This window comes from Dryobates pubescens, chromosome 2 (genome assembly GCF_014839835.1).
Source record: "Dryobates pubescens isolate bDryPub1 chromosome 2, bDryPub1.pri, whole genome shotgun sequence".
Taxonomy (NCBI): Eukaryota; Metazoa; Chordata; class Aves; order Piciformes; family Picidae; genus Dryobates; species Dryobates pubescens.
This window is the reverse complement of record NC_071613.1, coordinates 37523257-37537989: the sequence shown is the minus strand read 5'-3', so window position 1 is coordinate 37537989 and position 14733 is coordinate 37523257. Positions and strand designations below refer to the sequence as shown.

At 40.2% G+C, this 14733-nt stretch overlaps 1 protein-coding gene across 1 annotated transcript in view; it reads left to right on the top strand.

The window, feature by feature from the left end:
- The first annotated feature begins 249 nt into the window (after nucleotides 1–249).
- TANK (TRAF family member associated NFKB activator) overlaps nucleotides 250–14733 on the top strand; it is a 29291-nt gene continuing 14807 nt past the window's right edge. Inside the window, exons 1-5 of the mRNA XM_009911075.2 lie at nucleotides 250–347; nucleotides 1012–1145; nucleotides 6164–6310; nucleotides 9447–9555; nucleotides 10376–10488. Of these exons, the coding sequence (XP_009909377.2) occupies nucleotides 6212–6310; nucleotides 9447–9555; nucleotides 10376–10488 (321 nt within the window). The 5' untranslated portion in view covers nucleotides 250–347; nucleotides 1012–1145; nucleotides 6164–6211. The remainder of the gene's footprint in view (nucleotides 348–1011; nucleotides 1146–6163; nucleotides 6311–9446; nucleotides 9556–10375; nucleotides 10489–14733) is intronic.

Genomic DNA, 14733 nt, shown 5'->3' with positions numbered 1-14733 from the left:
GGCAGAAAAGGCATTGCAAAGGCAAATGAGCAGAGCCGAAAGATGCTCATCCTTGTGTGGAGCCGTAGAGGCGCGGTTTATGCTGCCATGGCAGGGAGGGCCGGCGGGGCAAGCGCCGTGCTTCGACGGACAGCCCCCCACTGCCCCTGCCTGATTTGCGGCTCCTGGTGGCTGTAACAGACGCTTCCCCAATCCGACCTGCTCGGCCAAGCGGGCAGCGCCGTGGCATCCCGTCACGGGGCGGGGAGAGGCACCACAGGAAGTCAGTTCTGGTTCCTGGGTTAAGCTGCTCGGGCAGGAGCGAGCGCCTTGTGCCGGGAGCGGTCGTGGGCTCCGTGAGGCGCTCCGTAAGTCTGAGTCGCTTACAAACCGCTCCTCTCCCTTCCGCGGAGAGCGGCGGGTGCTCGGCCCCGGGGGCTTGGGTGCGCGCCGCGGCGCCTGGCGGCGGGCTCTTCGACCGCCCCTTCCCTCCGCTCCTCCGACTTCCGCTATCCGCTCCTAGGGACGCCGGTTCCCGCTGCGGTGCCGCTTTGCCCCATTTCGGAGCGGGGCGCATTAGCTGCGCGCGGAGGCGGTCTTGACGCCTGCGGAAGGGCTGAGACCGATGCCACCACCGCCACCAGCTCCCCCTGCCGCTGATCAGCGGCCACAGGAGCGGGGGTAGTGAGCTCGGTGGCGGCTGCTGGGCGGCAGCGAGCGGAGAAGCAGAAGGAGGTGACCTGTCTGCACGGACGGTAGCGCTGCGAGGGCTGTGTTAAACCCCCGCTCTGCAGCAATCGGCGTCTTTTCCTTGAGCGGAGGGGCTGTCTGCGCCCCAGCTTCTAATCCGGGGATTTTAGGGGAGCCCGCAGGGTTTCTGACTTCCCGCTGTCGGGCAGAGCAGGAATTTTGTCCTTTAGAAAAACAAGGAAGAAAAGAAAGACAAGGAAGAGAAAGGGGGCGGGGGGGAGGAGGAAAGCCACAAAAGTGCAGTGAGCTCTCAGTCTCTCTCTCAAATTATTACCTCAACAGGTTTCCTGTTCCCAAGATGATGCTAGTGTAATTTACAAATTACTTCCACTGAAGAAACTGTTTTGAAAGCAGAAAAATGTAGTGAAGTACTTGCTTCTGGATGGCATCTAGTTGCCCATATGAACGTATGAGAGGTAGGCGTGTGTAGTTTGTGTTGATACTCAAGATTAGCTAAAACCTTATTTTTTCAGAACTTAAGATATTTTCTGAGGCACACAAAAGCTCAGAATGTCTCTGGTGATATGTGGAACTGGGATTTCACAACGTACACTGCAGTACGTTGCTAATATTTGTGCTAGGGCTTTTTTGGTATTTGAGTCATAGAAAATTCGTATTACTGTTGTGGGGATTTTTCCCAACCTGTATCAGGAAAATGCTTGTCAATTGAAAGAAGTATTTTAAGAGCAGGTTGCATTGTGTTTATGTACTTAAAAGTTTGTCTTGCAGCATTTGCTATACCCTGTTGCTTTCCAATGTTCAGATCCTTACTCAAGGGATGAAATTCTAGTTTCCATTGCCATAGCTCCAGCTACATACCACTCACAGGTAGTCACATTTGCAGGACCCCCCAAATCAGGGAAACTCTGGAGCTAATCTCTTTCTCTAGTTGTGTCCCTGTTAGAATAAAGGCAGCGTTTTATATTGCTCCATCTGTTCTGTCTGCATAATCCTGTTAATAATTGTGAGTCTTTAGAGTCTAATGCATATCTAGAATGTCAGCAGCTAAACATCAGGGTTGCCTACTTTGGGCTGAACATGTTCCAGTTGCTGTAGAGATACAGCATAACTAAGCCTGATGAGAATAGTAAGAATATTTGGTTTGGGAGTTGGGTGGTTATGGTTTGGTTTGGTTTTTTAATTTTAGGGTTGTTTAGTTGTTTTTCTTCATAACTAGGTGTAGGGAGAAGAGTAAATGGCAAGGAACAGCTGGCAAATTCCTTGATAAATATTGATGCCTGTGGAGGAGAAGCAGAAAAAGGAGCCAGTTTTTCTAACTGCAAGGAGTTCTGGATATGAGATAGCTAACATAAGAAGCAGTTATTTATTCCAGCAGCAGGCACTTCAGGGTGTGACTAAGAGTAGCTTAATCCAATCTAAATCTAGACTGCTGCAGTCCTGCCCACGGCCAATCTTATGTTCCCACTGCCTCCTTGTGTTGGTAGTAGCGCTCCAGCAGCCTCACAGTGAGCTAGCTCTAGTTTTAATTTTGGTGGGGGTTTTTTTTGGGGGGTGTCATTGTTGCTTTTTTGAGAAAGTTGGGAGCTACTTTGGCATACTGAACTGTGTATCATAGAAATACTAATACCAGTATAAGAAAGTTGCAAAAATACGTGGCCAGGGATCAGGGAAGCCAAGAGTATCCTTTTCTGTGGCAGTGCAGCCTAACATCATTCTGGCATAACTGTGACTTCATGTCACAATTTCAAAGCGAGTGCTGGCTTCCTTGTGTTATCACGCCACTTAAAGTGGTCTGTGGAGCTGATCTGCATTAAAACTAACACAGCAAAAATGCATTTAGCATTTAGTTTTAAGCTGGATTGGTTTGTTGATACAGTTTACAATAATGCTCTTTCTGTTGGAAGAAAGGGGAGGGTGAAGGGGAAGCAGAAATGTGTGTCTAGGGTATGAGGGAATATAGGACTAATTTTTCTTGTTATAGTTCAAGTTAAAGTGTCACTGGTAATGACTTTTATTGCCGCTTTTTTACTCCATGGAATCTGGATTTTAGGGAGTCACCAGTAAATTAGCTACTATTTTCAGTTTTTTCCTAGCAAGTAGAAAATCACGTGCAGTGCTGCAGTTCAGCCTGTTGGGTCAATTACTTTTGGTATCAGCAGTCCAGATAAGTGCAAAATTCTTTGTTAATACTCCCAGTCTCAGTAAAAGGCTGGAAGTTGAGTATAAATATTGTTGAGTTTAAATACTGTTTTCCTAACTGGGATTTTCATTTCCATCAATGAAAATGCCCTCATTTTCTATGAACTGAGAGTCATACAGACCTGAACCCAATTCCTTTTATTAGAAACTGAGCATAGTCTTAAATTCCATTTCACTCATGTTTTTTAATTACCTTTTATATTTACAGGACATTGCCATTAACTAGATAAATTGTTATAAGTGTCTCTGGAGAAATTCCAGAAAAGTACAAAATCAACATAGGTGCAAACTCCACAGTTTTTTTTAAAGGATTTGAGAGCACTTTCAATCATTTCTGGCCATAACAATAGCCCTTTGCAGTTTAGTACCCACCCCTGCAGTCATTTGTAATTTGTCAGTCCTTCATTTGAAATTGAAAAAACAGCCACTATTTGTTTAAAGGTATGCCCCAAGTATTAGAATGAATATTCCAGTTAGCAGAGGGGTACTTTTTTGGGGAAGGAAGAGAGTATGTGTTACTAACATGGATTTGGGACAGTATCCATGGAAATGAGATTATAAACTACTGAACTGGTGTATGGAAAAAAATAAAAGCTGCCTTTCATATGAAACAATGTAGGCATTCTACACAAAACTTGGATTTCAGTAATACTTCTGACACAGCATCCTGGAATCATTCCCAGCTGTCAAAGCATTCACTTCACCTTTATTAAGGTACAGCCATGCCAGAGTTGAAATGCAGTTGCTTCTGCAATACTCACATATTCAAATTAAAGTTTGCAGGACAAAAGGGTGCAATAGTAGTCTGTTGCACCTTCTAGGAAAGTCAAACCACGCTTCTGTATTCAGGCTCTTTGATATAAAAGATATTCAAGAGTAAACATGAACAAAACGCAAACAAAAGCTTCAAGCTGCAATCTTCAGAAATTTGACCAGAATCTGAGACAAGTTATCCTCACAACCTTCTTGCTTGGGTTATCCTTTTAACAGCTTTAACATACATAGAATAGAATACATACATAGAATAAACCAGGTTGGAAGAGACCTTCAAGATCATCGCGTCCAACCCATCACCAATCCAACACCGCCCAAGCAACTAACCCACAGCACCAAGCACCCTGTCAAGTCTTCTCCTAAAAACCTCCAGTGATGGCGACTCCACCACCTCCCCAGGCAGCCCATTCCAATGTGCAATCACTCTTTCTGTATAGAACTTTTTTCTAACATCCAGCCTGAACCTCCCCTGGCGCAGCCTGAGACTGTGTCCTCTTGTTCTGGTACTGCTTGCCTGGGAGAAGAGACCAACATCTGTCTGTCTACAACCTCCCTTCAGATAGTTGTAGAGAGCAATAAGGTCACCCCTGAGTCTCCTCTTCTCCAGGCTAAGCAACCCCAGCTCCCTCAGCCTCTCCTCGTAGGGCTTATGTTCCAAACCCCTCACCAACTTTGTTGCTCTTCTCTGGACTCGTTCCAGCAAGTCAACATCCTTTTCTTAGTAGTCTGTGGTTTGTGTGTAGTCCCAGAAGTTGGTATGAGATGATGGCTCTCCATACTGTGTGCTGTGAGTTAACCATGCTTTAAATAGCAGGAGAGATGTGAGTTACAGATGAGTTACAGATTTTTTGATTTTATTTTTAATTCTTCCTTCTTTCTTTAATGCTGGTAGGTTATGGAGGGGGAACTTTGCTAACCTGTCCTCACATTATGATAAATTATATTAATATTTATGACATTATACTATAGAAGCAAAGGACCTGTGTTTGCAAAGTCCAGTCTGTTCTTAAAGTGAAGACTGTGATATTTAATAGCATTGTAGTCTTATGTGTCAAAATGATGAGCTGTAGTTTCAGGAATGTGGTGGGTTGAAAATTCCCCCCAACATAAAATTGCCAGACCAGTTAGAAAGCAAATGAAGCTGTATTTACAAGCAAAACTACAATCTAAATATGAAATGCAATGAATATGTACAAAATATACAATATTTACAGGTATTTACAATTTATAAACAGCACAGAAACCCTCCTGGACAAACCAGGGGGCTACTAATAGCTTCTTTACTCCCTTCCCTTCCCACTGTAGACACAGGATAAGAGAAAGAGCAGAGAGTTGTTTGTTAATACTCAGCCACAACAAAGCAATGCAACCAAGGTCAGCAAAGCCTGCAGAAACCAGAGCTAGTATCTGCTAGAGAGAAGGAAGCAAAAAGTTAGTTTACAGATCCAACTGTCGTGATTGTTATCTGTCCAATGGAATTACTTAGAACTTACTATTATTTTCCTTTTTACATCAAATGGCGATTTATTTACATTCTATTACTTTCCATTTAAGATCAGTGGAAAATTTTCTAGGCTCTGCCTAAAACTACCACAAGGAATTGTTCACAAAGTGTAAGAAGTTGATAGTGTTGTGTGTAAAGGTGTGAGTTCTTGCCAATTCTTTAGTCATAGAATCCAGCAGGTTGGAAGTGACCTCCAAGATCATCCAGTCCAACCTATCACCCAGCCCTATCCAATCAACTAGACCATGGCATTACGTGCCTCATCCAGTCTTTTCTTGAAGATCTCCAGGGACGGTGCCTCCACCACCACCCTGGGCAGCCCATTCCAATGGCAAATGACTTTCACTGTGAAGAACTTCTTCCTAATATCAAGCCTGAACCTTGCCTGTCACAATTTGAGACTGTGTCCCCTTGTCCCCAGACCAACCCCCACCTGGCTACAACCTCTTTTCAGGTAGTTGTAGACAGCAATGAGGTCTCCCCTGAGCCTCCTCTTCTCCAGGCTAAACAACCCCAGTTACTGATTTTTAGGTAAAAGATATTTTCATTCACCTTATAGTATGGCTTGTGCTGCTGTTTTCAAATATAGAATAGGATAAGTTCATGACTTAATGCTACAGAGCTTTTCATTCCTTAGTGGCAGAAGCTGAGTTTTGGGTTGGTGTTTAATGCTATGTGTTATTTCACAATTGTTTAAACATTGAACTGTTGGAAACATAAAATCAGGCAGCTAGTGATCTGTAACTACACATACATTTACCTATTCAAGATTTCGATTCACAGTTAACCTACTTTTATTTGGCTTTTTGTTTGAATCTATCCCTGTACCTAAAATTTAATGCTGGGTGAGCAGAGCTATAGCTCAAAGTATTATTTGAGTTAATGTTCAAACCTACTGTGAATATTACTTGGAATTTTATATTGATGCAAGTTATGTATGTTTTTAGTTGCATACTTTTGGGTTTTAGCATTGTCTCCTTTTCCTTCTCATTTCAGGTCTATTAAATTGACCATCTTTTCAGTGATGAAACAGCATTGGAAATTATGGACAAAAACATTGGAGAGCAACTTAACAAAGCTTATGAAGCCTATCGACAAGCATGCATGGATAGGGACCATGCTGTTAAAGAACTACATCAAAAAGTATGTGTTGGGTTCTGAACTGTATCTTTATCTTGTGGTATTTGTACATTTCGGTTTCGCTTTAGCTGTGCACGCTTTAGTGCACCTGTTAAAGTCGAACTTTGCCAATATGAAACCAGGTCAGAGTAACTTACTAGGTTGTGCATGTAGTGAGTGAGTTTGGGGGTTTTGACTTTTAATTTTTTTGTGATTTTAAAAGTGAGAAAAGTGCTGTCTTGGATCATTAATGAAGTATTTCAACATAAACAGGAAAGATATAATTTACCTAGCTTTAGTAAAGTCCTTTTTACATTTTCATTTGCTTTGTTAAAAATTACTTTAACATTTATTAATGCAAATAGTTTGCATTAAATATTTTTGTGTTAGTAGGGAAAAATTAAGTCTCTTTTGGTTAATAGTAGAACATGCCATATGAATTACTGGTTTAATTGATGTAAAAAGGCTAAAGATGCTAATATGCTGAGCAATGTGCAAACTATTAGGACAACAAAGTTTGTGTTGAAACATTTACTGCAAACTTACCTAAAAATTATTAGACTGCATACTGCTGGTTTTAAAATACTCATCTGTACAATTATTCTTTTATTATGTAGTAGCAGAAAGATTCCAGAGTTGTTCTGACCACTAAGGAGCACCTTTGAGTTTTAAGTCTGTGTAAATAACGTTACTTCAGCCAAAACTCTTCTAGAACTTCTCATCATGTATCCCAGTACATTGCTAAGCTATCAGGTTTGGGCTTTGTCATACTAACTTTATTGTGCATATTCTGCACAGCAGTGGAACCTCTGTTGTAGGAAGGCTTGAATGGTTGTGGTGGTACAGGATTTCCTGAAGCTTCCTTAGACCTGGTAGGCTGGGACATTTTTCAGGGGCAGAGGACATACTTGGTGTTATTATGGAAGGAGCAGTAAAATTGGAAGTGGCAAAAGGTCTGCTAGACAGTATTCTGATACCCGGGCACAATCTTGCCATCCCTTTGCAGAGGAAACAAACTAGTCAAGGCAGTGTAGAACAGGTATCAAGTCAGTCATGTGTGCAGTCATCCACTGTTCAGTCTGTCTCCATTCATAGTCTGTTGCAGCAGCGCTGGTGCAAATCTGCTTGTTAAATAAAGAAAAAAACTACAGAAGTAGCATGGCAAGACACCTTACGTTAAAATTGCTGCTAACTTAACAAAAGGCAACAGATGTTAGAATATTTGGAAATCCTTTATGCTGAACAATATAATTATTTGAAGGAAAACAGCCGAGTTAGTACTACTGGGTTATCTAACTGGACATGAAAGAAATTTCTGCACGAGAAACAAGACATCAAGTAAAAGGTCAGATAACCCTTCTGAAGTCTGCAGAAGAAAACCAGAGAAGTGTGTGAGATCAGCATGAGCTGAACGCTTGCTGTATTTCTCTCTGCATTTTCTCTGGTTTAAAGCCTTTCATAAGAGATTAATACCAGCTGAAGTCTTTGTCCTAATCAAACTTTCTGTGGCTGGATTTCATGGCTCAAAAGAGAACAAAAGTATTTTTTCAGGAAGACTACATACTGTTAGTTATGGGAATTTTTTTGTTGGTGTTGTTTTTCAGGGCTTTTTTTACCCAAACTAGTGGGTTTTGAATGACCTTTGTATAGTGCTTTACTCTAGTAATTTCCTCTGTTCATTGTGTGGCCTTCACACAGTGTTGGATTGTCCACCATTCTGTTGTTAACAGTTTACTACTTAAGTTACCGATAGGCCACTTGTTTTGCCAGTCTCTAGAGCTGGGAGCCATGTCAAGCACACAGAAGCCAGAGTCATCTTGGCCAGATGGTGTTTGATACAGATGGATGGTTGGTTGTCATGCAGATCTTCTAGTTGGTAACTTGTTGCTGCCATCTGACTCAAGGAATAATTTGTGCACACTGGCTGTCAAAAGCATCTTCTCTTCTGTCTGTTTTAGCTGTCATGTCTGTGCTCTGTACAGAAGTGTTGACAAGACATTGCTGTTGTACATTTTCAATTTGGTTCTCAGTGATTTTTCTGCTTCATGAGGTCTCTTATAGCTGCTGGAGTGCACTGCTCTTTGATCACTTTTTTTTTAAATAAACTCTGATAGTACAACTACTTCCTGGCTTTTTAAAATATTTGATTGTAGATTATTTTTTTTCCAACTTGCTTTACAGACAAACACATGGGGCAGTAAGAAGGGAGTGTGGAGTTGAGGTGTGACTGAGATTCTGAGATTTGAGAATTCAGGTAGCTGTGTCTGAATAGGCATGAAAGTAGTGCTTACTCTTGTCCCAGGTCATAACCAGTCCAGTAATAGATAAATTCCTAATTTCAGAAAAATTGAGTGCATTCCTGTAAGTTGCCTTGCTGGGACTCCACAAGTTTTCTCCTTTGTTTTTAGCACTACTATTACTGCAATATTAGTCATGTGCTAATGAAATAATAGATTTTTAATATTAGCACCTTCCTGCCACCTGACCATTTGTTCAAGTAACTGGCTGTCTAATATTATATTTATACACCTTAGTGAAACATCAACAGTCTTACTAGGCTCTGTATGACCTATTTATAGCATGAGATGGAGTAGAGGTAGATGGAGAATGGGGCTGCTTGATTGCTTTTGCCCTCTGGTTTCTAGGGTAAAAAAAACAAGCTTACTGCATTCCAAAGGAACAGGGAAAACTCTTCTCATGGGCAGTTAAAGTTACTTACAAAATATCTGCTGTGTGGAATAAGCAACATTGTTGTTTTCCATTTTGAAAGCCTATTTCTAACAAATAAATATAATTTATTTCTTAGAAAATGGAGGGGAAGGAAATTACATCTTTCTGTGGATTAACTGACCAGCATTCTGAATTTTAAACCTGATATGTTCTATGACTATTAGTGAAGAAACCTCACTTTGAAGTTGTCTTATTCAACTGCCACAGTTGAAACAGTTATTAAAAATCAGGATTTATTTCCTATAATACTTTCTCTAATCAGTGCAGCTTCAAAAATATGGACTTGCCAAAGGTGTCTGTAGTTGGGTTTTCACACAGAGGTCCATGACTACAATTATCTTTAAAAATCAGAGCTGCTTTTTCTATGTCAAATAGACGACCCCCTAGTCAAAACAGAATTAGATTAATGCTAATTAAATTATATTTGCAGACAGAAAACTACATGCAGCAAATACGTGAACAGCAGGAAAAGATAGAGCTTCAAAACAGCATTATTGCAAAACTGAAATCACAGTTAGCTGCTCTGAATGCTAATGGAGGTATGTACTTGTTTGCACATTATTTCTTTTTATGCTGTGTTGTATTGATGAATAGCTCTGACTTTGCTTCAGTTTTTACAATCTACAGCTCTCAAAGCAGCATCATACTTTTCTGTGAGTGTGAGAGTTAACACAAATGTGCAGTTTCAAAATCTATTTATAAAATGCTACACTTCTGAGGTCTCTATCCTTTTCAAGAAACGGTGAGATTTTTCTTTAGAGGTACAACTAGCTTGCACTGATGCCAGTGGAAGTTATGAAAATACGGGTTCAAATTCCTCATTAGAATTAAAAACAGGTTTCTTACATATTAATTTTGCAATTCTCTGCTAATAAGTTTAGTTCATGTTGCTCTAGACATGAGTGCTGTAATATGTATTTTAGATTAGATTAGTCTTGTGATGCTAATCTTATTGCATAACTAAAGCTTTATAGGGAGATAAATCTCTTGCAAATTAAATAGTCATTGATGGATAATTTTCTGCTGTTTGACTGTATTACACAAATGAGAGAAGAGTCAAAGTAACCATGTGTTAATCTGCCATGCTCATTAAATATTTATTCACACTAGCCTAACACTCTTGGTTTTCATAAATACTAGCTAAGTGGTTGGCTTTTATTTTTAAGGGTACATGTGCATCCTTTATTGATGGTTTAGTCTTGCATTGTCTCTAAGCACAGAACTGGGCTTTTGTTTAATATAAAGGTTTGTTCAAAGTAAAGTTAATATAAACCTAGCTTCCTTTATTTTTACTTGTACTTAGAAACTGACTGGGGAAAAATGCAGTTAAAATCAGCTGCTTTAATTTTTATTTTTAAGGTAATGCACATCCCTATGTTCTGATGCATGAAGACACTGAAACCTCCAATTTACCTTTCAGACAGCTCTCTGAAAAACTGAATGTGGCAAAGCAAAGAGAAAAGCTCTTAAAGGTATGGTCACCTGCAGGGTTTTATTTAACATAAGATCACATTTGTGCTGTGATGATTACACTATGAGAACCTAAAGTAAAAGAGAAGTGCCTTTGAACTGCACTTCTAGTACAAGAATACCTGAAGTGTGTGTGTGTTGTGCCACTGCAGTCTGCTTAGTTGAACTAAGCATCTGTCTTTGGTCCTTCCAAGGATCATCTAGATTTCTCGAGCTCTCTTGCTTGTTTCTTAACCTGCCAAAACCAGTGGCCAAGAAAGGGCTTTCTCGTTCTGGCACAAGAGCTTTTCCAATTGCAGCCATTCTGAGTATTTTTGCAAGAAATAGAGAATCTCCACTCAAAGTGATGGAGTGGAAAGTGAACCGTTCATTGCTTTGGAGATGCTGATGATTTGTTTAGGTTTTTCATAAAGCCTGTTTTAATAAGATGTCACTTATGCCCCTCTTCAGTGAAGTAACCCTGAGATTTTTCACTGTAGCCTGTTGAGAATTAACTGGAATAAGAGTAAAGCAATAGTGCAGAATACATTGGGAATACTTTGAATGGATTTTGTGTATTGTGAAAAGACAGTGACAGAGGTGCACAAAGTTACATTGTTCTTATCCCAAGTCACCCTATTTTGTTTTCTGAGAACTGTCTTGTAACAAAAATCTGTTCTTGAATGTGAAATTTCATACCAGGGAACCTGTAAGGGTTGTAAAAATACCCTTATAGTAAATCAGGCATTAGATTTAAAAATAATTAATTTCAGAATTTGCTTCCTATACCTTAGCTATAAGCAAATTAATTCTGTTAAGTTCACATAAATGCATTTTTTTTAAATCAGAAATGTTAATTTTAAAATAATTTCTTTGGAATACTGTTGCTCACTTAATTATCTTGATGAAATCTCATTTGAGACTAAGCCTTTGCAAACATTTTATATGTGCTGTTACTAAAGGCTCCTTTTCATTAATAAAAAGAGTCTTTATATATTTTTTTCTACCCTAGAATCTGTAATCACAAGATGTCAGTTCTTTCCTAATATTGGAATTTATTTAGGATATATCACAGCTGAAAGGTTAATTCTTTCATGGAAAGTCTTTGCATATTTTTTCATTTCTCTGTCTTGAGTTGGATAAAAACTATGTCTTACAATTAATTGCACCTGAAGACTTGACCAAGTTACATTGTTTCATCTTGTTTCTGAATGCTTACTCAAGGACAATGGGTTTAACTTACTTAGACATATAAAGAGTGAGAGAAAGGAAGCTGTATTTATCTGCTCTTCTTGTGGGGAAACAATGAAAAATTATGTGATCTACACAGAAGACAACAGGCAATGCGTGAGAAGCTGGAATCATCACTTTAAGGGTTTGTTTTTGTTATTTGCCTTTATCGGCATTTTTTTGTGCAGTCAGTTATTGCAGTTGCCTCTTAACAATAGGTGGTTCATTTGAATTTTGCTTCATCTGTACCATGAACGGAAATATTTCTGATATAACTTCATGGAGAATCAACTCTACGATCTATCTGCATTTAAACCCAGACACAGTGCTATACAAAGAAGGTAACAGTGAATCAGCAGAGATCTAAACCCATGCCAAATCATCTTGGCCCAGCCTACTATGTTCCTGTCACTGAGAATGTTGTAGCTCTCTAAGAGTTGACAGCATGGAGCCTAAGGAAAACTTGTATGACTGGACCAAGGCTGGCTTCTGCAGAGGTACATGGATATCTTTGCACTGCCCTTCTGATATGAGGAAGACTCTGGTGTTGTGCCCAGTAAGCTTTCATCAACCTGGCAAGAGTAATACAAAGATATCCATACAACACAGCAGAGGTACACACACTTCTGTTAACTCCAGCTATCTTGGCCATGCCATTCATGGCCTGGAAGCAAGTGGAGGAACCACAGAATGTTAGGTGCTTGAAGGGACCTTGAAAGATCATCCAGTCCAACCCCCCTGCCAGATCAGGATCACCTAGAGCAGATCACACAGGAAGGCATCCACATGGGTTTTGAATATCTCCAAAGAGGGAGACACCACAGCCTCTCTGGGCAGCCTGTTCCAGGGCTTACAGTGAAAATTTTTTCCTCATGTTTCCATGAGACTTCCTGTGTCTCAACTTCCACCCATTGCCCCTTGTCTTGTCATCGGGCATCACCAAGCAGAGCCTGGCTCCATCCTCTTGGCACTCGCCCTTTACACCTGCATAAAAATGAATGAGGTCACCCCTCAGGCTCTTTTCCTCCAAGCTAAAGATCCCCAGCTCACTCAGTCTCTACTCGTAAGGAAGATGTTCCACTCCCTTGATCATTTTTGTGGCTCTGTGCTGGACTCTTTCAAGCAGTTCTCTGAGGTCCTTCCTGAACTGGACACAATATTCCAGATGCAGCCTCACCAGGGCAGAGTAGAGGGGGAGGAGAACCTCTCTCGACCTACTAACCACAGCCCTTCTAATACAGCCCAGAATGGCACTGGCCTTCTTGGCCACAAGAGCACATTGCTGGCTCGTGGTCATTCTTCCATCCACTAGGATCCACAGGTCCTTTTCCCTTTCACTGCTCTCCAACAGGTCAGTCCCCAACCTCTACTGATCCCTGGGGTTGTTCTTTCCCAGGTGCAAGATTCTACCTTTGCCCTTGTTGAATTTCATTGTTTCTCCCTGATCAACTCTCCAGCCTAAGTCTTACTGAGTGGCAGCCCAACCCCCTGGTGTGTCAGCCACTCTGCCCAGGTTTGTGTCCTCAGCAAATGTGCTGAGAGTGCACTCTGTGCCCTCATCCAGGTTGCTGATTTGTTCATGAAAAGTCACTAAGAAAAACTGCCCAGACATCTGTGAATAACAACTTTCTAAGAGGGAGCACATATCTATGCAAGAATTTAAGGCTCCACAAATCAAACCCAAAAATGTCAGGTTAGAATAATGACTCAAAAGTATTTCTGCCCAGACTTCCCTTTCACAGGTCCTACAATAATTAAATACAAACAAATAACTCAAACTGAATTTAGTAAGCAAGGAATGGTGGAATTCTTACACAGCAGTTTCTGTACACAAGTCTTCATTTTATTGAATAAAGCAGGGGAGGAGACCCATATAACTAAATTTGATGTTGAAGATGATGGAAAATTACTTGTGTTGTAATAAATGCTTTATAGGCTTTTATGGCAGCTGACAATTCTTGTACTACTTAAATGTAGAATGTATGATAGATAAATGTTTGCTGCATGGAAAAAAAATGTATGGGACAAGTTGGGGAAAACTAACAGTAGCAAATCACTAGGACCACATCGAGTTACCCTGAGAAATCTAAGAGCTCCCACTTCTCTGTCTTTCTGCATGAACAAAGTAAAAGTTAAAATAAAATTGATGTGCCATGTTTAAAAAAAAAATAAAATAAAAGGAGCTGATTCTTCACAAGAAAGATAGTGGAACTTGCAGCTTCAGGGGGAAATTGGACAACTTCATGGAAGAGAAATCTGCTGTGAGTTAATAAATACTCAGATCTTCTTAGTTTCTGAAGGATAAATCATAAATACATCCTGGTTTGGTTTTTTGTACTCTTCCCTAGAACATCACGTTGTTGACCTCTATTAGACCAAAATCCCCATTGTCCTGTCACTGACCCACTCTAGTTGTCTTGTACCTAAGTCAATATAGTATTGGATTTTTCAGTTACTGAAATTTGGAAGCACAAATATTCTTTTCAAAAGCCTGTATTTTTCTGATTATAGCCATATTCTGCTCCAAATCAAATAAATCATGTCTTCAGCCATTGTTGTCTACTGCAATAACTGCTTTATTCTACTTCTCCAAAAATGTCAGGCTTGTGAAATTAACAGTTCCAGATAATACATTATGATTACAGTCTTTAAGTTAAAATGTTGCTCTTTCTTCCTGTCCTTCCTTGAAACTTTCCCATGACTGGAGGTGCCCAGGTTTATCTGTACATACTGAAGCTGTCTCTTGCTGAGTCAAATGGGATTTCTCCGTGGACTATATTCTGTCTTTCAGTAAAGTTAACAGTTATCTTGGATTGATTGTACTAGGTGCCTAGTTAGATCTTAAATTTCAGAGGTTTAAAATGAAGGAGGGTTTATCTTTTTGTGCTTTCCAGCTATACTTGTGTATTTTACCTGCTTTTGTCAAATTCTGTTGCCGCTGCGTCATAAAAAGGTTTGGGGTTTAGTTCACATTCATCTTCACTGAAAGTAGTGAGTGGAGCAGGTTGGCTTGGTGCTCAGTATGAAAGTATACATAA